This window comes from Oryzias melastigma, linkage group LG6 (assembly GCF_002922805.2).
Source record: "Oryzias melastigma strain HK-1 linkage group LG6, ASM292280v2, whole genome shotgun sequence".
NCBI lineage: Eukaryota > Metazoa > Chordata > Actinopteri > Beloniformes > Adrianichthyidae > Oryzias > Oryzias melastigma.
The window spans coordinates 23186445-23210555 of NC_050517.1; the positions used below are offsets into that span (position 1 = coordinate 23186445).

Below are 24111 nucleotides of genomic sequence, written 5' to 3' on the forward strand. Positions count from 1 at the left end.
TCCCGTAGATTTTTTGACAGTTCTTTAGCTTTCCCCCATGATGCTGGATCCAGAAATGGATGCAAGGGGAGTTTCTTGAGCCCAGAAACTCCAAGACCTTTAGTGCACACACAGCGATTACAGGTAAACGGGACACAGGTGAGGGTGGTTACTTTTAGCTGCCATTTAAACCCTTTTGTATCAGCTTGTGTCTATGTTTTCAAAACAAACTCATCAGGGTATATAAACCTTTGAACAGGATAACTTGGAAAGTTTCTATTGTCATTATAATTTCAAAATAGTAAAAAATTGGCTTCACCCAACCACCAACTATGAGTGAATAAAAGTTTGTGTTATCATTCATATTCTATGAAAAATGACCAATAAATTACAATTTCTTTTGAGCACAACTGTTGTCTCTGCAGAGCAGCAGTAGTTCATTAGAAATTCGCCTCTGAGTTGTGACCGTGACCGTTGATGCAGAGCAACCCGTCCCCTTCCTGTCCTTATTGCTGAGAGCTCAGAGTAAGGAGTCAGTGCATTCTAAGACACAAATACGTTCTTCTCCAAGTATTTCTTTCATCTACTCATGATTTACAACAATTTGAATAAAGAAAAACCTCAGAAATGCAAATTTGAGCTTAGTTTTCTTTATGTATGTCCTCCATCATGAGAAGGAATGCTACATGTACATGTAAAAAAGAACAAAAACACTTTTTAAAAAAAAATCAAAGTGGGTCTTTAATAGTTCTGGTTGACTGATATGATTTAAATTACAATTTTAAGTGGTACAGTCTCATTTGTAGGTATAACAATGCTTACTGTTTTGAAACAGACTTACACTGAGAAAAGTAAACTGTGATAAATTGATCATTTTTCCATCAAATCTGTTTTTGCTTAAGGAAACCTCAAGACTTGACCAAAATAAATTACATTTCCATTAAAAGTCAGTTGGATTTAACTATTTTTTTAAATTAAAACTGGACTGAATGCCCCCTCCCCATTCCAAACAGGAAGTGTCTTCCATTGACTTCTATTGACAAATAATGAGTTCAGTCATTATGTTTTTCTATAACCATTATGGCCCTACTACCAGTTTTTAGTGTAGTGCAAGGTATTCAAGTAATACATTGGCCAATCAGATGTCTCAGTAGAAGCATGTGGTCTCAGGTCGGAGCATGTGGGGGTGTGGACATCCAGCAAGCTCACTCCTCATTGGCAAAAGTGGTTGCCATAGAAACGTGGACTTAGACTGACTTGGATGAATCTCTGCTTACCAACATCATCTGGCTCCAACATGGTGACGTCCATAATGTGAAAAGAATGGTGTCCGAATTGACTTAATTTGGTTGTAGCTGGTAGTAATCCATTTTATATGGGTGAAATTTTAATAAAGTAGCTCCATATACTCAATGGTAAAACCCAAACAAGCTAAAACATCCCATTTCAAACACGAGATAATGGGCAGTACTCCCATACCCTCCCATATGTGCTCGTTTGGGAATAAACATCAAGTTTAGCACATTTTTTATTCTTCATTTTTCTTCGTAGCCCATTATTATCTCAAACAATTATTTATTAACTGGAAATGCACATGCGGCCCCTGGTGCTTGTTTATATCACTGTGTGTTCACATGAAACATTTTAAACATTTCAAGAACTGGTCTGCTTCTTATCACGTTCTAAACATCCTTTTGTGTTATCTGTCTTAGCTTCATAATTACTGGACAGGATATTCCTGACCGGAGTCAGACACTCCACCACGAGCTCATTCTGCCTGAAAATGTTCTTCCGAAAGATTTGTGTGGTTTGGCAGCTAAAAGGTCCAATGATTATTCCCTTTCACATGGCGATAAGAGATTTCAAGGTTATGGACTTTGTTGTCCTTGTAGTATTCCAAAGTTCTGCTGAGCGTGGAGGAAGTTGTGTTCATTTCCACGATGTGTTTGACTCCCAACAATAAGTCTGTACAAAATCAATGACGAAAAATTTTAAATAAAGTAGAATCAATGAACAGCAGTCTTCTACACATGTTTAATTTAACCGTGTGCTTCAGAGTTGACTCGTCTCATTCTTTATATGCTCTCAAGTACACACAGCGGATAGCCTCCAAACAGCAATCAATGGCAAAGGTTTTGTTTATTTCAGTGTCTGTTGACTCAGAAGGGCCTCACTTGATGGAGCAACAATCCATCAATGATTAAACTGCATTTTTGGGAGGAAATTTTTGGACCAAAAAAATGACATTTCATTATTTTTTGTTGGTTAAATAAAAAAACAGAATAAAACATCAGTCTGTCTTTAAAGTTCAAGTTTATAAAATGTTGAGAGTAACATGATGCTGTGAAATGATGGACTTGGTTCAAGAATTCCTCATTTGTTGAGACATTTTTTAAAAGAAAAATTGTCTTAAAAATGTGATAAAATTGCATTCAATCAGAATAGAAATTCACAAAAGACTATCAGAGTTGTATTTGTTTCTCTTTTGAAATAAAGTGATAAACAAGGAAATCGTGTTTGCTCCAGTTTCTCAAAACTGTACCATCTAAAGACTGAAAGTGCGTTCTGGTGTATTTGATGTTTCTGTATGTGGGTGGGAATTCATGAGCAAGCCTGTTGTCATGCTGCGATAAAGAAGCATGCGTGCCTGTGAGTGTTTGGAGGGGTGGGTTGACATGAGCAGGAATGGACAGTTTAATTAATAACCACCATCCATTTCTCCCTGACCTCAGCTGGTCACACATGCTCTCGCTGGAGCCCGGGCAGAAGCTGCTTCATTTTCATATGAAAATATTGACGGAGCTATAACTCCTAAAAGAAAAAGAAGAAGGAGGAAGGAAGGTATTCAACATCAGCGTACCAGCAGAAGGTAGGAACTGGGATTCTGTGTTTGAAGGAACTTGGGAAAATACGAATGATGTGTCGAAGTTTCTAAATTGTTATGGGATATTCTTTAGTCTCAAGGGAAATTCATTTTTAAAAATCCAGGTGATCAATAAACATCTGACGTGACAATTTTGGACCTTGACAATCAAAATAGAGCCCGCCTGTTGACTTTTAACGGCTTTCCTCACCAATACTGAATAAATATGCTCTTTATGGTCACGTTTTATTAAATTTAATAGTGTATCAACACAAATTTCTCATGTTTAGGGTCAGATGAGATGATTGGAAATGTGATGAAACTGTTCATGACTTGATCATCCTGAAGCTGACCTTTACCCTCCTCCTTTCAGATCGTTTTATCTCTCGGTATCAGAGGAGACCCCCCCAGGTGTGTAGATGGTTCAGTCCAACTTGACAAAAATGTATCTGGGTTTTAAAATGATATTATTGTTCTGTTCTTCAGGAGGCCAACCAGCAAAACCTTGCTGAGACGTTCGACCAACCTGTGACCTCCTGAAGACAGAACACCCTCCTGAATGAATGAGTGGGTGGGCCCCGATATCACTGTGGTGGGACCACTGCAGATCCCACCCAGCGACGACTTCTCCATGTCAGAGGGAACCCACTTCTTTGGTGAGTGAACTCAGCTGGCTAGAACCAGCTCAAACAGAAATAAAATACGTGTAAAATATCAGCATATTTCCATTGAAAGATTATTCAGTAGAACAAGTTTTATTTATGAAAATTCAGATTATTTTGTCTTTGTATTTATTGTGCTAACATTTAAACCAGGAGGCTAGCTTAATGTTGTAAGATGTTACGACTAATTTGTTTTCATGTTAGACACTCCAGCCTCTTATCGAACCGTTTGTTCTGGCGTTTGTTTAGACCACATGTTAGGTTAGATTTGGGCATCAGTGGGAGCTTGAGAAATGGTGTAAAACACAGATTTTCACAAGATTATTTGAATGTGACCAACAAATTAAATTGTCATGTAAAACTTTTGACAAAGTTGTAAATTATTGAGTCAAGTCTTTAAAACCTAACAAAAGTTTAGGATTTGAACATGATTTTTTTTATTAATTTAATATGCGTTGTTAGATCTAACAAAATATCTTTCTTGGTGATACAATTGTGGTATTTAATCGTACTATGGAGACAATTTGAGACAACTGAATGCCAATGTTTAGTCCTAAGCAAAAGAAGCATTAGGCATGTGATCAAAAACACACTAAATGTGGATTCTTGAATGCACATTTAGTTCATGGTGTTCACACTGGACAAGCAAGGAAGGGCTTCTTCTTCTTTTCTTTTACTACTAGTCCAAGTTGGAAAAAGCAAATGTTAAAGTGGTGCAAATCTCACAAATCGTACTCCAGGCTTTTCTTCCACCTCTCTATTCCAATATATGAAGGACTTGACGTCTTATAATTACGACTGGGCACAAACCATAGTTATCAAGATCACTCTTGTCCAATCGGAGACTCCAAAGTTTAACATTCAGCGTGCGTTCAATGGTGTTTTGTACGACATTATTAGCTATTTATTTGCTAGTTTGTATTGACCATTCCTCAAAAAGAAAAAAAAAAAAAGATGAAATTAGAGTAACAGACATATTATTAAATTTCCTGCTCCCTTTAAATCCACAGTATGTACAGTTTTTACATAGTGTTGTTGAGCTCTTAACTTTGGCAGGTCATCCATAATTATTGACAAATGAGACACGTTTCTTAAAGTGAAAAGTACTTTTATCTTACAAAACTTTGGGGATTTTTGAGAGGTTTTCATTTAACTGGTGAGAAGCACGGCCATAATCAGTTTATAGAAGTTTATGTTAATCTCTAATCTGCCACTGGTTGCATTGTTGTAATGAGGTGAGGAAATACTATGGATACAAAGTAAAAGCTTAAATATGATCAAACAGCTTGAGTTTTTGTCAGTAGTGAAACTAGAAATTCATCTGGACTGGACAACATCCATCTGTCCATCCATCCATCCATCCATCCATCCATCCGTGAAATGAAAACTCATCATTTCAAGATTAAAACAAAGATACAAAGAACACATTTCCCGTATCAGTCAGTTCATATAATCTGTCAAATCTCCTTTTCCCCACACCTGTGAATGACTTCCCACATCAGCCAGCTACTTGTAATGACGTGAAGTAATGCGACTGTGCAGTTAATGATTAGCTGATGGTAACCTTTGCACCTCTTGGGATTTCTTAAGCAAATGGCAAGTAGCTGCTGCGCAGGAATCATGAGTCTTTCTGATGAGCAGGAGTTGGTTTAAGATGGCTTGGTTGTAAAGACTCAGGACTGAATCTCAACGCTTTAACAGGAATACAACAGAGTGGTTTGGACTTATGGACATGGCCATGGTACACATGCAGTCTTCAAGAGGTTTGTGTGATGGTTCTGCTTTAGGTTTTGCTTTCAGAAAAGGTTTCAAGTGTGTAACGATGAGTTACATGTTTAAAAATGGCGGTCACAGCTCTGCTGTTTTCAATAGAAGCCACAACTGTTTTTGGCACATTTTCTCCTTTAAGTAAATGATCTTTTATGAACCTTTTAACAGCCTTTGGGACAACAAAGAGTCAGTTTCAACGCGTCACCTTGTTTTGTATTGTTATCCGTCAGTCTGGAAGACACAGTGTGCTCTGTGCAGGCGCGCCGTTAATCATTCATGGGTTTATACTACACCTGCTGGAGCTGCTGCCTATTGCTATCCCCCGTTTATCCTCCAAGTCCAGCACTTCAAAGAAAAGCTTAAATATATGCTTCTGTGATAAAAAGAATTGAATTGGATGTTTTCGTTGTATTTATAAAAGTAACATTTGGAGTTAATGACAGTTGCTTTCCTGCAGCTATTTTAATATTTAAATTAATCTAAAATGTTAAAGTTACGTCAGAAATGTATCTTAATCTTACAAGGACTTCACGTTTTCTCTAAATCACAGCTAATAATGATGGATGCTTCGATATTGACTAACACAACTCTCCTTTTTTGTATTTTTCGCCTCAAATTTTGATGCCATTACTTATCTGCACAGAATTCAGCTAAAATTACCGTCATGTTCATTTAGAACTGAGAAAATCAAGCCAAGCATCTAAATGAACTTGAAACAACAAAAAGAGAAACCAGAGCATCAAAGAGGGTTAATATTAAATATTTTATTGCACTGATAATAACAAATTGCACCCAAACTAGTTCATTGTATTATCAGTACTGCATGGAAGGTCAGAACGCAGAGAAGACTTTAGCACAAACGGTTGCATCACACAGCATGTTATCTTGCCTAGAAAGAGTCTCTTTATTAATCCCTTATTTATGAGACAACCAACTTCCTTAGAAGAAAAAAAATCAGGAAATGTTTAATTTTCTGAAAAAAGTGGACATGTAAATTCTGACAACTAAAACTGGTCACTAAAGATGCTAAAATATGCAAAAGAACTAAAAGATTATAGATTATTGTTTATGTAATATGCAGTAATGATTACTGGAAAGTTTACAATCACTATGGTATCAATTTTCTTTACTGATTAATATAAATGATTTGTCGTGGATGCTTTGAAACTTGATCACATTAATGATTTCAATGATCCTTAATAGCCTGATTTTATTAATATTTGATATTAAGTCCTGAACCGGATATTGATAATTCATGTAGAGAAAATGGTCGAGTCGGGGTGGGATTATATAAGTTCGCTTCCTTCCACTCCCTTTCAAGTGATCAACTTGTGATTTATTAAGTGATATGTTATGTATGTATTATGACCTGATTGCTTGAAATAAACCATTTCATTCATTCATTCATTCATTCATTCATTCATTCATTCATTCATTCAAAGAGAAAAAAAATAGGTTAAAATAACCAAGAGGACCTGGTGGCAGACAAGATGCCGGCTGAAAATGATTAGCTGGAAATACCACAAAATCTCATCTTTTTTAGTGTTCGGGATTAGCTTCAAATGTGTAAAACAGGGTAAATGGTTTATTTAAAGATATCAACAAAAGTGTTCAGATTTGTAAAACTGTTAAGACTTTTAGTTTCCCAAGTAACTTTTGGGGCTGCACGGTGGCGCTCTCGCCTCACAGCGAGAAGGCCCCGGTTCGAATCCCGGCTGGGACCTTTCTGTGTGGAGTTTGCATGTTCTCCCCGTGCATGCGTGGGTTTTCACCGGGGACTCCGGCTTCCTCCCACCGTCCAAAAACATGCCTCATAGGTTAATTGGTGACTCTAAATTGTCCCTAGGTGTGGATGTGGGAGTGAATGTGTGTGTGATATTCGGCCCTACGACAGACTGGCGACCTGTCCAGGGTGTACCCCGCCTTCGCCCATCAGTGGCTGGGATAGGCTCCGGCACCCCCGCGACCCCGAAAGGGAGGAAGCGGTCAAGAAGATGGATGGATGGAAGTAACTTTTGAATTAGCAAAATTGGCACAGCTACAAAAGTTAAAGAAAGCTGGTTGATGATAAATACAGTATCATCTGCAAATCTGCAACAGTACTGTCCAAAAAGCTAAAAACAAATTAGCAACATTTGTAAAATGATAATAATAATTAATAAATAGTAAGGGGGGAAAAAAATTCTTATAACATATATAAACAAGGCCATACATTAACAAACGAGAATTTATTTTAATGTAAAAACTTTTAAAGATTTAAAGAATTTTTGTCTCTTGAAACCTTAATTTACTGAAAAAAGCAAAACATTGGATCAATTAACAAAAGTTCTTTAAGTTGTTGCATTTAAAAATATTAATCCTCATCAAATTAAAATTTTAGTCAATTGTTTGCGCAACTCATAAAAATGCACTTATGTTTTTGTTGTCATGTAAAATAATATCTCCTGAATTATATCTTTTGAAATGCTCTTTTTAGCTAACATTGTGCTAAAGTTCATAGCTTTTGAGTACTACAAAGTTTTAAAAGGACTTAAAGTTCTTCCTGCTCATCTTCAACAGGTAGACTGTAGCTTGATATTTCAATAACAGTTAAAGATGAGCAAAACTACCAGCTTGAAATTCTGAAAAGCTGATCAACCAGAGGAAGAACCAGACTATTTTGAGTTTTACATTAGCATTTACACAACTAAAAAGGTAAGCCAGGTAAAAACCGACCTCGAGCAGCAGGATTTGGTCAATTGATTAGGATTTTTTGGACGAAATCGTCTGTTAGTCACCTGTTTTTCAAGTTTTGCAGACTTTCCCTTGCAAAAACAGAGAGCCTCTGGATCATTTTTTTAATAAGGTATGTATGTGCATGACATCCCAACAAGCTTCAGTCTTGGTGATGCTCCACAAGTTTGCAGCTGCAAGAAGAATATTTGCAATTCTGTTGGATTATATTTTTGTCTAAATCCACATGAGGTCAAATCAATGTTATAAGAAGACTCACTACGAGTTTTGTTAATAAGCACAAGAACATTTCGATCTAATTTAGATTATTTTCCATGAGATTCATCATTATCCAGGAAATAACATGACATTTTAATTTCATTGAGATGTGTGTTGAATAATTGATCCTATACTTCATAAATTTAAGCATGAATTGTTCTGACATGTTTTTCATTATAAGAAAACAATCAAAATCTGTATTTTCATTTCTACTTGTAAAGAGTCTGACAATCCTGATTGACAATGACTGTATTTTATCCGGGCTAGGGACCGGCACAGGGAGACCCAGACTTAAGTCTCCTTGTGGCTACATAGTTAGACATCTCAAATAATATTCACTATTTTGATGTTCATCAGGTTAAAACATGAACTTTTGTAACAAAGTTGTAGCAGCTCTGTCATAGCCGGAGGACGAACATTCTCATAACTCTTTCATTTAAATTCCTGCATGTGGGTCCTGCCTGTTTCTGAGTGACTCAGGTGATGTTTACTTACCAACTGAATGGGTGTCGGCCCATCCCAACCCTTTAATGTGTCAAAGGTCTTTTGGGCAAAATGGTTAACCCAAATGTCCTTAGATTTACTCACAGGTGTGTTTGTGTGATAGGAAGATGTTATGTGAAGTTAAAAGGAGGAGCTTGCAGCGTTATTGTACGTCATTCTAAGGTTTACAGCTCTTCTGAAACTATTTCCCTTTTCAGACATTCTGGCAGACCAAGGCAGTCCTCTCCTCCAAGACTCCGACATCCTACCCTTCAACAACTATCCCAGCATGCAGTACCCGTCCATGGAGCCCGCCATGTCCTCCACTCCATTTTACTCCACTCAGAACTTTTACCCCCAGTACGGCGGGGATGAGTGGTACTCACACACGGGCATTTATGAACTGAGGAAAGGCCCTCTGGAGGGTGGTTACGAAGGCGACATGAAGGAGGTGTCCTCTGATGTGCCGACTGTGTGCAAGAAGAGCCGACACGTGATGCAGGCTGGACGGGTCAAAGGGGAGGAGCTGTGCGTTGTGTGTGGAGATAAGGCGTCTGGGTACCACTACAACGCCCTCACCTGTGAGGGGTGTAAAGGTGGGTGGATGGAGAAGTTAGAATCTCCAAATAATTAATTTGATTCGATTTATTTAATTTGGTAAAGTCGCAGTTCTCAACATTGAGCAGACCTAAATTCATTATGGTTATTATTATCTACTGAGCAAACAATGGATGACAGGAGAGAGGAAAACTCCCAATAAATAATAGATTAGTAAGAAACCGTCAGCAGACTCATTAGGGACGACCATCATCTGTGACTGCTTTGCGTCAGAGAGGACAGGAAGGAGACACAATATATATTAGAACCAATAGGTTAATAATAAAATCATAAACTACATTTCTCTCACTTTTGCTTTTGGCTGATAAAGCTGCTGATCCCACCAGGAAGTTCTTGTTCAGGCATTTATGCTCATTAGCACCGACTATCCTCACAGAGGAGATAACTTTGCCTCCTATGTTTCCAGCAGTTGCTTATCTTTGTGCTATTTTAGATTTTGTAACACTCTTATATAACACAACTGACTGAATATTTAATAACCTACAAGGCCACACTAAAAACAGGGATTTTCACAGATGAAAATCCATACTCCAAAAGGCTCAGTTTGACATTTAGAATGAAGTTCGTTTTTCTAAACTCCTCTCAGAAATCATTGATGGAGTGAGAGATGAAGTTATGGCCCTCGGCTGCCTCTCCCTGCGCTTTTACGATGCTGTGAATTTAGTGAGATTCCCGTTAAACGACGGGCTGAATGGATATCGTGTAATTCCACCCTGCCGGCTTTGACAATGCCAGGAGTGTGGCAGATGACCTGTGCTGCCATCTGACTGAGAATAGGCTCAGGCCTGCCCGGTTCTGCTGCCAGATTGGGTTCCCTCTCGGCTTTCTGCTGCACAATGCACGAGCAACCTGAGCGGAGTCACGGCGAGGCCCGTCCTTTGTGCTGAGTGATGTCAGAATGTCTAGTAACAGCTCTGAAGATATTCCGCGCGCAGCACTTTGCTGTATTTCTGGCATCCGACCGCAATGCATGAATGCAGCAGTTAAACCATTTAAATGAAGCTGGAGTTAGTGTTGGGTTTCAGTTACACGGGACTGAGGTGGAGGGTCCCTGCAAAGGTTGTGACAAGTGTCAGTTACAGGTGATGGTTTAAACAATCCGGAAGCAGCGGGAACAAATGTTCAGAACCATGTCTTTTATGCTGCTCCAGGGTTCAAAAGTTTAAGAAGTTTAAGACGTTTACTGCTGCATTTGTGTTCTAGGTTTTATTGCAGCTGGTGGTATTTCAACAACTTCATCCAATTAAATAAAGTTCAAAAGACAACAGCCATACAGCGGAATACTGTAAGCTACAGAAAACATTAACAGGACATCATAAGCAGACACTTGTAAACCTTACAAAAATATAAATTTCCAACCACGTTGTTTTCCACTCGTTATCTGTCTCACATGCTAACTTTTAATAGATTTTGTAAAAGGAACAAACTTACAGACTTTGTCGATCATGTTTTGAACTATTTTCAAAGCATTCCCAATTTTCTTTTAATTATAATTATGACATTTTTAGCCAAAAAATAAAATACCTGGTAAATCTAGTTGGTAAATATTCATTTGTGGAGCATTTTTCACATAAAGTGACTCACAAAGTGCTTCATAATGTTAAAACAAAATCCTTAAACATCATAAAAGCTGTTGAAAGCAGGTAAACTTCAGGTGTATTCAGACTGGACACATTTGGTTCACTTAAAATGAACAAGAATTCGATTCAGTCTGAATATGTGCAAGCGAACCCTTGTCCGGGACCAGGAACCGCTCTTGAACCCAACTTTTTAGGCGATTTTGGTCTGTTTCCAATCGGACTGAACTTCGGTTCACTGTCAGTCTAAATACAATCTGTGTTGGAACCAGAACTACTGAACCAAAACGGCCACCGTAGCCGGCATTAGTGGACAAATGTGGTTGGATGAATGCAGGCACAACTTTTAACGTGATACACATTGCTTCTCACACTGTTTTTCCAGCAATGACTGTATGATAAACACTTATCATCGTACCTTGCTGCTGTAGCAGTCTCCCAGCATGCCTCTGCCTTACCAAAGCAGCAGAAAAAATTAAGCCTGGCTTTCATACAGACGTTTAAAATTGGTCAGCGAAATAAAAGGTTTGAATAAGTAAACAATCCTGGCAAGTATTTGCAAAGTGCAGCACTTCCATCTTTCTCATTTTGGTTTGACTTGCCTCTGTAACTGCTGGCCAATGACTGAAGAGATCTATGGTCATGTGGTTTTGTTTACAAGTTTTGGTCCAGGAAATAATAGTCTGCAGTCTAAACACAGACCAAATGCAAGGTTCAGGACTCAATCCGGAACAAATAATTTTCCCAGTCTGAATACACCCTATAAATAAAAACAAACTTAGACAGTTTTAGCAAAACCCAAGTAAAATGTAGATTTAAAAAAGTGAGCTAAAGGCTGAAATAGTTTCTGGAGAGCGGCAGTATTCATCTAAAATTTGCATCTGAGTGTTGGCGCAAAGTAAGCCCGTCCTCACTTCCTGTCATCCATCTGTTTACTCTCCTGCTACCTTACTCCCCCAAGCTAAAACTTGCAGTGATAGAAAAATGGCAAGCAATATTGGACCTATCCAGTTGTATAGTTTTGAGCAAGTTGTCAGCTCTGAGGAGGAAAATTAAGATTTACGTGGATCTAATTTTCTTTAAGTGGATCCATCGAAATCAAGCTGAGCAGGGAGCTTGTGGTGTCATATCTACAAGCTTTTTCCAACTGCACTTTTTGTCTTCTTGTGATTTAATGTGAAATATTCAGTCAAAAATGCTATTTTAAGCTTAATTTTCTTTATATATGTCCTCCATCATGAGGAAAATGCAACAAGAACATGACAATTTTCATCAGAGTGTATCTCTAAAGCTTAAAATTATTCCTGCCACTGTTTTTTCAAAATTTAAATTTAAAAAGAATGAAAGTTTACATCACATCAAAACTGTATGGGTTTTCACAGAGAATTTTACCACAACATGTGAATTGGTACAGGCTGTCCGTATTGGTTTTCACGGCGTCCTCCTTTCTCTGTTCAGGTTTTTTCAGGCGCAGCATCACAAAGAACGCCGTGTACAAATGCAAGAGCGGAGGAAACTGTGAGATGGACATGTACATGCGCAGGAAATGCCAGGAGTGCCGGCTGAGAAAGTGCAAGGAGATGGGCATGCTGGCAGAGTGTGAGTGTGGACATGCAGAAACGCGCTTTGGCAGCATCAGGATGCGAGAAACTTGAGCAGCAATGAGATAAAAGCAAAGTCTTAGCTCTGCTATCTGTGACATGCACGATCTTTTGGATCAGACTCAGAAATCGAGCATCACTTACACCACACAATACAAAAGGCTCCGCTTTTGTTGCACTTCCAAGAAGTGAAGCGGTCAAATGGAAATCTCACTGTAAAAAGAGTCAAACAGGATTAGTGTGAGTAGATTTTTAGGGAATTCATCTAAATTACTAAGAGTTAGGTTAAAGTAAAAGCTTGTTAACTGAGCATCTTCTTACTTTAAGATTTTTATGGAGAAAATAAAAACTCCCACCAAGCTGAGATGAATAATGCAGGGTGGTATGCATTGAATTCTTTTCAGTCATATATTATTTATTTTTCTCTTTAAGCTTTCCTGATAGTCAACTTATATCTGTTAACTTGGGTAAACAGGCTCTGAGGAAAATAAAAATATGCATATTTTTGTAAAAATTGGCAAACTTCTTTAGAAAAAAAGACAATAATAAAGGGATTCTTAACACTAGTGTTTTTGTGTGAAAATTCAGGTAAAATGAGGAAGGTTCAACATTTTGAACTAAAAATAAAGAATCTATTAACAGAAATTTCCCTTGATTCCAACAGGTCTTCTGACAGAGATTCAGTGTAAATCCAAAAGGCTGCGCAAGAACACCAAAGCCTCTCCAGGACGGTCGACCGGAGATGAGACGGAGGGCGCAGACAGTGGAGACAGCAAGCAGGTCACCTCAACCACCAAAGTGCCAAAGGTGAGCACGAGATCTGCAGCACTCCGGATCATGCTGACCTGTCAGTTTGAGCCACACTGTCAGGTGAGCTGCTGCTCCAACCTGGTGTTTTTTTTGTTTTGTTTTTTGTTCTGACTCTAGGAAAAGGTTGAAATTACCAAAGATCAGCAGTCGCTCATCAGACTCATCGTAGACGCCTACAACAGACATCAAATTCCTCAAGATGTTACCAAAAAGCTGGTATTTTACCCCTTTTTTCAGATTTGACACCCAAAATATAATTTTTTCTAATTATTTTTTTATAAATAAACACAGAATTAGAAAATAAAAGCATAAATCAAATAAATAAATTAAAATTAAATTTGAAAAATAAAAAAAAACAATATTTGACATGTTTTTATTTACAATAATAAACTGGGGGAAAAGGTTCCCTCTTAAGATTCATATCAGGTCATGTGAAACCCTGTTTTTGACGTTTCCTTCAGCTACAAGAACAGTACAGCACAGAGGAAAACTTCCTCCTCCTGACTGAAATCGCAACAAGTCAAGTTCAAGTATTGGTGGAGTTTACAAAAAACATCCCAGGTATTCAGGAGATTGTTTTTGTTAAAAGTGTTGCTTTAATAGATTGTTTGCATTGAGACATTTGCCTTCTCTGGGCAGGCTTTCTGTCTCTGGATCATGAAGATCAGATTGCTCTGCTGAAGGGCTCAGCTGTGGAAGCCATGTTTCTACGTTCAGCTCAGGTTTTCAGCAGAAAGATGCCGAGTGGACACACGGATGTTTTGGAGGAGAGGATACGCAAGAGTGGTGAGTCTGAATATATCGCAGAAGTACTTTTCTGAGCATCGTGGCTTTGCAGCTGCATCAGTTCGGGTCTTCCTTAAATTTTTTATTTGTGTGACTCAGTGGAGAGAAGTGTGCTGACCCACTGATCTCTGGTTGAGTGTAGGTAACACGAACACCCTCTCAGGATACTGTTTCACTTGGTAACTGTGTGCTGATCCTTGAAGAATAATTAGTGCATTAAGTCATATAATATATACTTTCATATTTATAACCACTTGCTTGCTGGTTTTAAATTCATGTGCATTAAAATGAGATGTCATTGTGTCATCCGGGATGGACAGTTAGACAGCAGGGTGATGAGGCTGTTGTGAGTGTGAGTGTGTGTGGGTCTCAGTGTGAATGGTTGGGATCAGAGATATTCTCAGTAAAGGCCAGTCTGGGATAAAAGGCAGTGAAGCTGTCGGAGGAGGCCATTGTTTCTTATCAAAACATCAGGGGTGTTTTGTGCTCTTCTCTCCCTCTGAGCCCCAGTGGCATTTCTGAGAGCTGGCGTCTGAGCAGACACTCTCCTTGAGCCGGTTTGAGGAGTGTCGACATCAGGCTGAGAGCAAACACGAGCAGAGATGGCTTAAAATATTACAGCTTCAATTGTTTGTCACAAATTAGGAACAATTTATTTGGTATTTTTAACGACTCACTCTGAGAAAAAAATATTTTTGGTGTTTGTGGCTTTTTTTCATGATGGAAGACATATTTTTAAAAAATTAAGCTTTAAATTGCATTTCTGAGTATTTATTTATTCAAATCATTCTGAATCAGGAGCAAAAAAAATGAGTTTAAAAAGAGACTACGGCAAGCTATAAGCTCCATGCTCCCCTCCATTTTGATGCATCCACTTGCAGACAAATAGATCCATGTACGTCTTTGTTTTCCTCGTCTGAGCTGGAATCTGGCTCAAAACTGTACCGCTGGATGGTGCTAATATTGCTCACCAATTTTATTGCACCAGTAATGTTAGGTTGGTGGTGTGAGGGGCAAGACTGACAAGAGGGATTGTACACAGATGGATGATGGGTAGTGAAGATGGGCTTACTCTCTCCCCTTCCGCCCACAACTCATATTTTTGATGAGGGACTGCCGTTTTGCAGAAAATCTATCTTAGAAAACAACACAGGTTTTTTGATTTTGACAAAAAATTGAATAATCATCGTAAAAAAACACACTTTTACAGTAGATCAATAGATCATAGGATGATTGGAGTTGGACTTTAAACATAAAATTTGACTGTTAAACTGTAAATTAATGGAAGTTTTAAGAAATAATTTTACTCAACAGGTTTAAGTACTACGGACAACATTCATCAATTTTATTCAATAAGTCAAATTTCATTTATTTTTGTAATAAATAGAAAATATGAATTGTGACATTGCTGAGATGAATTTAAAATTTGAATAATTTTTATTTATTTTCTATTTATGCATTTTAGTCAACATGGTGACTCCCATTAACAGCCAAATTCACAAACAAAAAGTTTCAAATTATTCATATGAATATAGCAAATAAATAGAATAAAACAGAAAGGTGCATTACTTCAAATTTTCACAAACCTTCATGTTAAAAGACAAGATTTCTAAGTGTAGGAGTCAGCAGTGAGAAAGTCGAGGTGAGGACGAGATAAAAGCATTTGCTAAAATACAAATTTGACAAAATGTGCTAAAACTGTTGTTTTGTATGATTTTGTTTTTCTTTGTTCATGTTATTCATTTTCTGTACCAAGGACACAAAACACTTGTTGAATATCAAGTTTTTCTTTTTCAAGTTGTATTATTCATTGGTACAAGAGAACTTGTACGGTTTTATTTTGAAAAGTTTAGTTTTACAGTGTAAAACGTCATTTTTTTTCCCTTCCAGGTATTTCAGAAGAATTTATTACCCCCCTCTTTAACTTTTACAAGAGTGTGGGTGAGCTCCACATGGTGCTGGAAGAACAAGCTCTGCTCACCGCCGTCACCATCCTCACACCAGGTGAGCCACTAACTTACTGTCTTCTTTTATTATGTGATTCACAAAGGTCGCTCAGTTACTCAAGTTCATTTCTATGGTATTTTATGGAGTCACTTTTTAGTAAATATATATATACATATATATATATATATATATATAAAGATAGAGCAACAATGGAACGAATTGTTAAGGAAAATGGGGAAAAAATAAGGACTAAACCTTCAAAGTTTAAAAATAAAATCTACGCAATTTTAAAATAAAAAGTTTTTTCAACTGTAATTTTGTTTTAATCTTTAGTTATACTTTCCAGATCAGATATAGAGTCAACATCTATCATGTTTTTAAGCTAAAAATGTACCTAAATTAATATTTTAGAGACCTCATCCTGTTCTTAATGTCGCCAAAACAAAAATTTTAGAAACATGGAATTAAGTTTCATCAGAGTACCAAGGACTAAACTCAATTAAAACAGCTTTTTGCTTAGTAAAATTGATGTTTGTGTTCCTAACTTTAGCAGAAAGTTGGATCCACAGGAGAGGAACTCGACTCTGCCCACATTGAAGTCCAAATCTCAAACTTTGCTCTTTTCTGCTGTCCTTGTTTGATATGCTGCACTCTCTGCTCTCTAACCTTTGTCTGTTACTCTGTTTTTTGTGTATATTTATTTTCAATCATTTAAAAGCAGCCCAAACATTTCAAGTATCTGTAAAAGTCATTAAATTACCTGTCATGGCCAAAATCTCAAATTTGGTGTTATGTTTCCTCCTGTTGCTCAAACACAGCTTGATGAAGACAAAAAAAAACAACAAAAAAAAACAGAGGTTCAAATAAAGAACCCTGTGGAATGCCATGACTTACCATTAAAAGTTACTGTGTGTCACATAATGGAGCTGGATTTGACACAAGTTATTGGAGGACGAAAGGAGGTTTGCTGCGATATTAATAAATGTTTTTAAACTAAATTTCCAAGAAAATTTGAGATAATTAGTGAATTTTGTAAACATAATTAAAGATAAACTTTAAAGGTTAGTAGCTCAGAATCATTTGTTTTAAGAAAAACTGGTTTTGAGACAAATATAATTGCCAGGAATGAGGTATTAAAACATGTTGAAGCCTGATTTTAGTAATGAGGGTGACTCTTACATCAGTGTTTACAGTCCTCATTAGGTGTTACTGCATCATCACCATTTCCTCCCATTTTTTTGTCAGACCGCCCATATGTGAAAAACCAGCAGGCCGTGGAGAGACTGCAGGAGCCCATGGTGGATGTTCTGAGGAAGCTGTGCGCCCTGAAGCGCCCCCAGGAGCCACAGTACTTCGCTCGCCTCCTGGGCCGCCTAACAGAGCTGAGGACACTCAACCACTACCACGCAGAGATGCTCACATCCTGGAGAGTGAACGACCACAAGTTCACGCCGCTTCTCTGCGAGATCTGGGACGTGCAGTGACATCTTGGAGCGGTGACGAAGGCTGAAACCACGAGATGGACTTCACAGCTTGCAGATGCATGCTGATATAGAAGGATGGGGGGAATCAGAAGTTAAAAATCTGCACAATGCAATTGCCTGTTTTTTATTTTTATTCTTTTGTCTGTTTATGTTGCTAGTAAAGAAGTCAAGCAAACACTGGAACTTTACAAAAACCCAAAAAGTGTTCAGAAAAAAAGCCAAATTTAGAGCCAGAAATCAATCATGTTTGTTTATATTTTAGTATATATATATATATGTATGAACTTCTGTGTCCAAATAAGGTGCTTACAGATGAATTATTTTCAAAGCCAATAAAAGGTTTTGAAATGACCCTTTTTGTCCACAGAACAGTCAACAACAACCATCATCTGTTTCTGTAGAAACAATGTGATTTAAATTAAAGAAAACTGACAAAATCAAACAGACTTGAATGTATTTAAAATCTTCTTTAAGGGGTTTAATGCTGCATGTATAATCCTTAAATATGTAACAAGCAATAAAATGGATCATTAATTTTTTACGCTTTATTTATGCTTTATGCATTTTCCTTCTGAAGACAAAAGCACTTCAAATTTGCACATTTTAGCCAATAAATTATATTTAATGTTGTTGTGTGTCATTTTTAAAACTTATTTTTTTCATGTTTTCTTTTTGCTCTTTCTGTTATAGGTTTTAGTATCATGTCTATTATGAAAGAGGCATTGATTTATTAATTTGTGTTAGAACTAATGTTAACATATTTATTAGAAATTTCTGACAAATGGTGCAAAAAACTTTTAGAGATGAGGCCACGGTACAAAAACGTCTAACATGATCACTCATCTATGGCTAAACTTTACTTTTGTATAATCTTTACATCATTTACATGGTTACTCACTCAAAGATCCTTTTAACATTTTAAAAAAGCAACACTGTAAAACTTTTATTTAAAAAAAGTTCAAAAAATTGACTAAACTTGTATGTAGATTACAAAGATGACATGTCTTTTTGGAGTATACTGTGGTTTGATGACATGGAACACATTAAGAGGTGGTTAGAGTCCATCATTGTGTCTTAGCACCATCTTGTGGAGTGATCAAGCAACACTGTAAAACTTTAACTGTTAAAAAAATGTGGAAAAAAAAGACCAAACTTGCATGAAAATTACAAAGATGACACGTCTTTTTGGAGTATTTTGCAGCTTACTGTGGTTTGATGTCATGAAACACAGTAAGTGCTGGTTAGAGTCCATCATTGTGTCTTAGCACCATCTTGTGGACACCCTGAAATCTCGTTTTTTAACAAAGCCAACAAAGTATTAAGCTATAATGAGCATTAATTCTAAACTGTGTGCTGCTCTTGTAGTACTCTATCGTCTAAATAAGAAAAATAATCTTTACGGCATTTATAGATAATTGTTGGAGAGTGTCTCTGCTCCAGGATACACCAGGAAACCAGAAAAGGTGGTGTACCTCCCCTGGTTGCTGTAGACGGCGTAGCGCTCATCTTGCTGGCTGTACAGCCACACCTTTTCTCCGCTGCGCAGCAACAACAGTAAGCTCTGACTCTGCATCTCCCTCCTCTTGGATGTGTCCTCGTCGAACACCATGGCCTGCACGTCTCCGTTCCCCGTCATCAGCTTCACTGAAACGGCCTTGCGAGGATGCTTCCCCACCGTGAAAGCAAAAAAATATGCGCCGGGGAAGTGGCACGTAAACACGCCGGAGGTCTTATTGAAATGTCCCCCGATGTTGACATACTCCACGTCAAAGGTCAAAGGTGATTTGTCTTCGCGCATGCCGTTGTGACCCATGAGCGCTGACGTCCGTGCCACTGAGAAGGCCGAGCGTGGCTGCTCGGCGGTTTCAGCCTGAGAAGGGCAGTTGGGGTAGGACAGAGCCGGAGGAGAGAGGTAGTTGCTGATCTGGCTGGTCGGCTGGACGTCAGGATAGACGAGGTAACCGGAGAAAGTGATGTAAGGGCCAGCATTACTGTACAGAGCATACTGGGGACTCTGCTGCAAAAGCAGCCACACCGTGTCCATTTCTTTCAAAGTGATCATGACACTCTGGCTCTGGACTTTCCTTCCTTTCTTGCGGTAATCGTCATAGGCGATGGCCTGAACCTCCTCCCCGTTCTTCACCAGTAAAACAGAGAGCAGCTTTTTTGGAAACTTGCCCACAGAGAAAGAGAAGTAGTAAGCCCCGGGGATGCGGCAGCGGAAGTGGCCGCTGTCTGGATTGAAATCCCCTCCGATGTTAACCATGAGCTTGTTGAAAGTCACTGCCTTCTGCTTGCCCCCGACCACGCTGCTGGTTCGTGATGCAGAGAAAGCAGAGCGAAGACCTGTTGTTACTGGAGGGGCATGGAGAGGGGCAACAGATCCAGAGGAAAGGATCGTGATGAACAAACATGCCAGGCAGATTTGTGTGGCCCAGAGAGCTGAAAAGAAAAGAGAAAAAGGTGCAGATTTTGAGGGGAGAGAGAACTGGTTCTAATAGATTGTGGCACAGTATAGAACAGGGGTCTGCAGTGTGCAGCTCTAGAGCCATACGTGACTACACCCCTCCAATGTGGCTCTCTAAACTAAAAAGTTTTAATTTTAAAAAGTTACAAGTGAAAAAAACAAAAAAAAACTCAAACATTTTGATAGATTTTTGTGAACCATGTTCCACAGAAAATCAATTGCACATCAGTAAGGACAACTACAATTAAGGGGCACCAGAATATAAGGCAGTTTTTTTTAATAAGTTCAAGAATTTCAAGTGTGCCTTATGGTTAAAAACTTAACTAGATCTGACTTAATTTTTGTCAGCTAAATTTGCAAATTTCAGACTGAGATGCACCACAAATAATAATCTAAAATGCGTTTTAATTACTGTCAACATTACCTTCCCTACTACTACATTTGCTGCATTGAGACGATCCTTTGTAACACAGGATGTCTTTTATTTTGAAAGGACAAAATGTGAACCTCTGTCAAAACTCATAAACTATTCTATATTTTTTAAAAAGCCATTATTTTTTACGTTTCATTTATGTTAGTTCATCTATATTTATCATAATAGCAACACTAATATAAATACAGATAATTGTCCTTCCTGTTTTTCTAAAAGGTAAAATATAACTTTGTGGTTCCTAGTGGGTTGTGGTCCCGAATGGCTCTTTAAGTGTTGAAGGCTGCAGACTCCTGGGGTAGAACAATGGTAAAGCATTTTATGTGCAAAAAGAAGAATTAAAGAAACAAGTTTTAACAAAATCCAAATGTCTGTAAAGCTGAAACTCAGTACATTGCTTCCACTTAGCAATACCACCAAAAAAGGCACAAATATGTGCAGTTTCAGGTGTAGAGACTTAACTAAAGTTAAAAAGAAAGCACATATTGTAACATTATATTTTTACTCCTCTTTAAGACATCTTTACACTGCTTTCTATCTGCCCATTCATACAAGTACACACACAATCAAAACACCTCATTTCCAATTGAAACATGGGAAAACTGACCCATAGTCAAGTGATTTTCATTTTTTTCTCTGATTTCTTCTTCAAATTACAGTTTCCCACAAGGATTGCAAGACATAACTTGATAAGAAAAGCCAAAAAGACTCACATTTGCAGCATGTATCAAAGTGAAATATTCAAACTTTCTTATCACTGAACATGCTGTTACCAATTTCTGAGATAAAGGGTTAATAGGAACGTGCTGGAATGGTGTGTTGACATAAAATCATGTTGTCAGTGAAAGCAGCAGCCCCTCTGATGTGGCTCATGTGTCTGTTCTCCCTGTGCACTGATAAAGCAGACGGCATTAGCTGCTGGTCCATCTGCTCCTGTGTGCTCAACAATGGAAAATTTCACAGGGCTGTGTCGTGAGCTGCGTCAGGACAGGAAAAACTGCAAAAAATGCTCTTTGAAGTTATGCTCCCACCCTTTAGTAGCCCATTAATCCATCTCGCTTTTTATGCAAAGCATCCAGAGAAAATATGAAAAAAATAGCTTTCACTAATTAGGCAAAATGTAAAAAAAAAAACATTAAAAAAAGAACAATAATGAGCGATGTTTTTATTCTCTTCACTAACAGCAGGCTCTACTAGAAGACTAATAGTAGAAGGTGCTGCAGAGTTGTTGGCTAAGCTTGAAATCAAATGCTTTCTTTTGAAAATGGCAGCTTTGAAATTAGTAGTAAAGGTTGAAACAAATCAAAAATAACTTTGAAGGAGGAGGATTTATGCTATCCCTTAATGTTTTTGGCGACTTAAATTCTTCTGTAAAAAAATATTAACATTTGTGATAAAGAAATAATCCAATCATGAAGTTATCATCGTTAAAATAGTTTGTATAAAATGAATCATGGACAACTTTTCTGTCAATATTAAAAGAACAAACATAAAAAAAATAAATAAATAAATTAACAGGACAGAATTCTAAAGACAGTAAACCCACCTGGTGCGTTTGGTTGGAACAAAAATTGCATTCTGGACTCCCAATCTCTTGTTTAAAGGAAGTTCCTGTGAATGTGCAGTGCTGCCAATGTAACAGGTCCAACCCTGGTGCAACAAAGATTTTATTTGTACAAAAATGTGAAGAGGGAGGAGCTCCAACTTCATCCAATCTAGCTGCAATCCAGCCTCCAGTTTGTTTTGTCTAACGCCAAGAGAGTGCAGGACACAAAGTGTGATTTGCTTCTAAATGAGTCTGCCAGGTGTTGCAGAAGGAGAATATTAGAATTAAAAAAAATTCTGAAAATAAACGGATAAGAGAAAAAAAAACGGGTTATAGAAATTAATTGTAACAAAGACAATAAATTATCATAATCATTATAAAATAGATTAAAATATATTACATTCAAGAAAAGCTTGTTGGTTTAATAAAAAAGCTGACTTTTTTTTTTGTTTGCAAAACTTTTTTTTATTTGTATTTTGCATCAGTTAAATTAACTTCCATTTTGCTTTGTGAAAATGTTTTAACCCTTTTCACATCTAAATAAGGGAAACGTTTTTATGAAAGTAACAAGAATATTAATTTACCTTTGAAAAAATTTAAAATATGACAAAAAATCTATGTTTTTCTGAATAATAAATGAAAGATATTGCTTAGTCCTGTAAACTGCAGGCAGAGGTGCATAGTAGAGAATTACATTTACTCAGTTATATATTTATTTAAGTTATATTTTATGACATAAAGCTTGATTGATTCCACGTTGAGGACATATCTGTGGAGCAACTCACAAAAGAAGATAAAAAGCACAAGATGAAAGCAGAACATTGCACATAAAACACTTTGAATAACTTTACAAACTTACAATTTACAACTGCAAGATGTGCATTAATGTAAAATTGGTAAATGAGCAATTGGCTAATTTGCCCAAACCTGTTTAAAAATATCTGTACATCACACAAATGTTGCTAAAAATAATTTCAAGTGTATGTTTTTGGTTTTATTCCTTTTTTTTTATCATTTTAAAACTTTAACATTTGGACATTTTTAAATAAATATTTTCATTTACCTTATTCCATACTACATGGATTATGATGCAAATATATATGAGAATTATGTCCCATTTTTCCCAGAGACTTATTTTTTTTCTAGTTCTTTTTCAAGTACGGTAATAACATGATTGACCACTTTTTTCCTTTTTAATTGGATAATACATTTTTAGAGTGAAGCTATTTTGATGGTAACAACTGCAGACTCTATGATAATTTAATTTAAAAAAAACGTGATTAGAATCACCTGTAATTGGTTGGTGGTATATCCGCGTCAGTATTGGTATCAGCAGATTTTTGCGTTAATTTGAGTTTATCGATATCGGTTCGATTTGAAAATATCCACTGATAAATATTGACTTTTTTGTTTTTATCAGTGGTTTCAGCAGTTGTTTTCTGTGTTTACAGTCAATGTAATTGTTCTGACTGTTTTCAGGTACATTTTCATACAAAGTAATGGTTTACAGTTATGTCCAATAGTAAACAAATGGTCTTAATTCTTTCAGATTTGTTCTCAAAGTCTTAAATTGATGCTTGGTCCTATGAGATTCCTTGCTGTTAAAATGTTCAAGTACAATGTCATTGTACAGTAAAAGAGCAGTTGTGCATTTCTAGTTAAAAAAAAAAGAAAATCTAAATCCATCCATCCATCTTCTTGACCGCTTCATCCCTTTCGGGGTCGCGGGGGTGCCGGAGCCTATCCCGGCTACTGATGGGCGAAGGCGGGGTACACCCTGGACAGGTCGCCAGTCTGTCGCAGGGCCTCAATCACACACCCATTCACTCTCACATTCACACCTAGGGGCAATTTAGAGTCACCAATGAACCTATGAAGCATGTTTTTGGACGGTGGGAGGAAGCCGGAGTCCCCGGTGAAAACCCACGCATGCACGGGGAGAACATGCAAACTCCACACAGAAAGGTCCCAGCCGGGATTCGAACCGGGGCCTTCTCGCTGTGAGGCGAGAGCACTAACCACTTGCGCCACCGTGCAGCCCAGAAAATCTAAACTTTGTGTTATTGCAGACACTTACACATCAGCTATTGGGCACAG

General features: G+C 37.5%; 2 protein-coding genes across 4 annotated transcripts; one reads left to right on the forward strand and one right to left on the reverse strand.

The window, feature by feature from the left end:
- The first annotated feature begins 2636 nt into the window (after positions 1-2636).
- nr1h4 (nuclear receptor subfamily 1, group H, member 4) lies at positions 2637-18200 on the forward strand. 3 transcript variants are annotated; one of them, XM_024282477.2, is made up of 11 exons: positions 2637-2848; positions 3216-3253; positions 3329-3498; positions 8967-9344; positions 12402-12542; positions 13209-13351; positions 13472-13570; positions 13816-13915; positions 13994-14140; positions 16031-16144; positions 17333-18200. In XM_024282477.2, exons 3-11 carry the CDS (start codon positions 3402-3404, stop codon positions 17569-17571), a joined length of 1458 nt encoding a protein of 485 aa, XP_024138245.1. In that variant the 5' UTR covers positions 2637-2848; positions 3216-3253; positions 3329-3401; the 3' UTR covers positions 17572-18200. The 3 variants fall into 3 exon arrangements, with proteins under 3 accessions (XP_024138245.1, XP_024138246.1, XP_036068365.1); XM_024282478.2 differs by lacking the exons at positions 2637-2848; positions 3216-3253; positions 3329-3498 and adding an exon at positions 3554-5267; XM_036212472.1 differs by lacking the exons at positions 2637-2848; positions 3216-3253; positions 3329-3498 and adding an exon at positions 7172-8119.
- Positions 18201-18305: 105 nt separating this feature from the next.
- Positions 18306-22542, reverse strand: c1qtnf13 (C1q and TNF related 13). Its single transcript, XM_024282479.2, has 2 exons — positions 22015-22542; positions 18306-20013 (listed from the first exon to the last, which is right to left on the reverse strand). The coding sequence occupies exons 1-2, from the start codon at positions 22043-22045 to the stop codon at positions 18977-18979; spliced, it is 1068 nt and encodes a 355-aa protein (XP_024138247.1). The 5' UTR covers positions 22046-22542; the 3' UTR covers positions 18306-18976.
- Positions 22543-24111: the final 1569 nt, after the last annotated feature.

Excerpts from the sequence above, each read along its gene's own strand:
- nr1h4 (XM_024282477.2), top strand. The coding sequence starts at position 3,402 with ATGAATGAGTGGGTGGGCCCCGATATCACTGTGGTGGGACCACTGCAG. Across the intron at positions 3,499-8,966 it reads AGAGGGAACCCACTTCTTTG|ACATTCTGGCAGACCAAGGC; the intron begins GTGAGTGAACTC and ends TTCCCTTTTCAG. Across the intron at positions 13,352-13,471 it reads CAACCACCAAAGTGCCAAAG|GAAAAGGTTGAAATTACCAA; the intron begins GTGAGCACGAGA and ends TTCTGACTCTAG.
- c1qtnf13 (XM_024282479.2), bottom strand. The coding sequence starts at position 22,045 with ATGCAATTTTTGTTCCAACCAAACGCACCAG. Across the intron at positions 20,014-22,014 it reads GTTCCAACCAAACGCACCAG|CTCTCTGGGCCACACAAATC; the intron begins GTGGGTTTACTG and ends TTTTCTTTTCAG.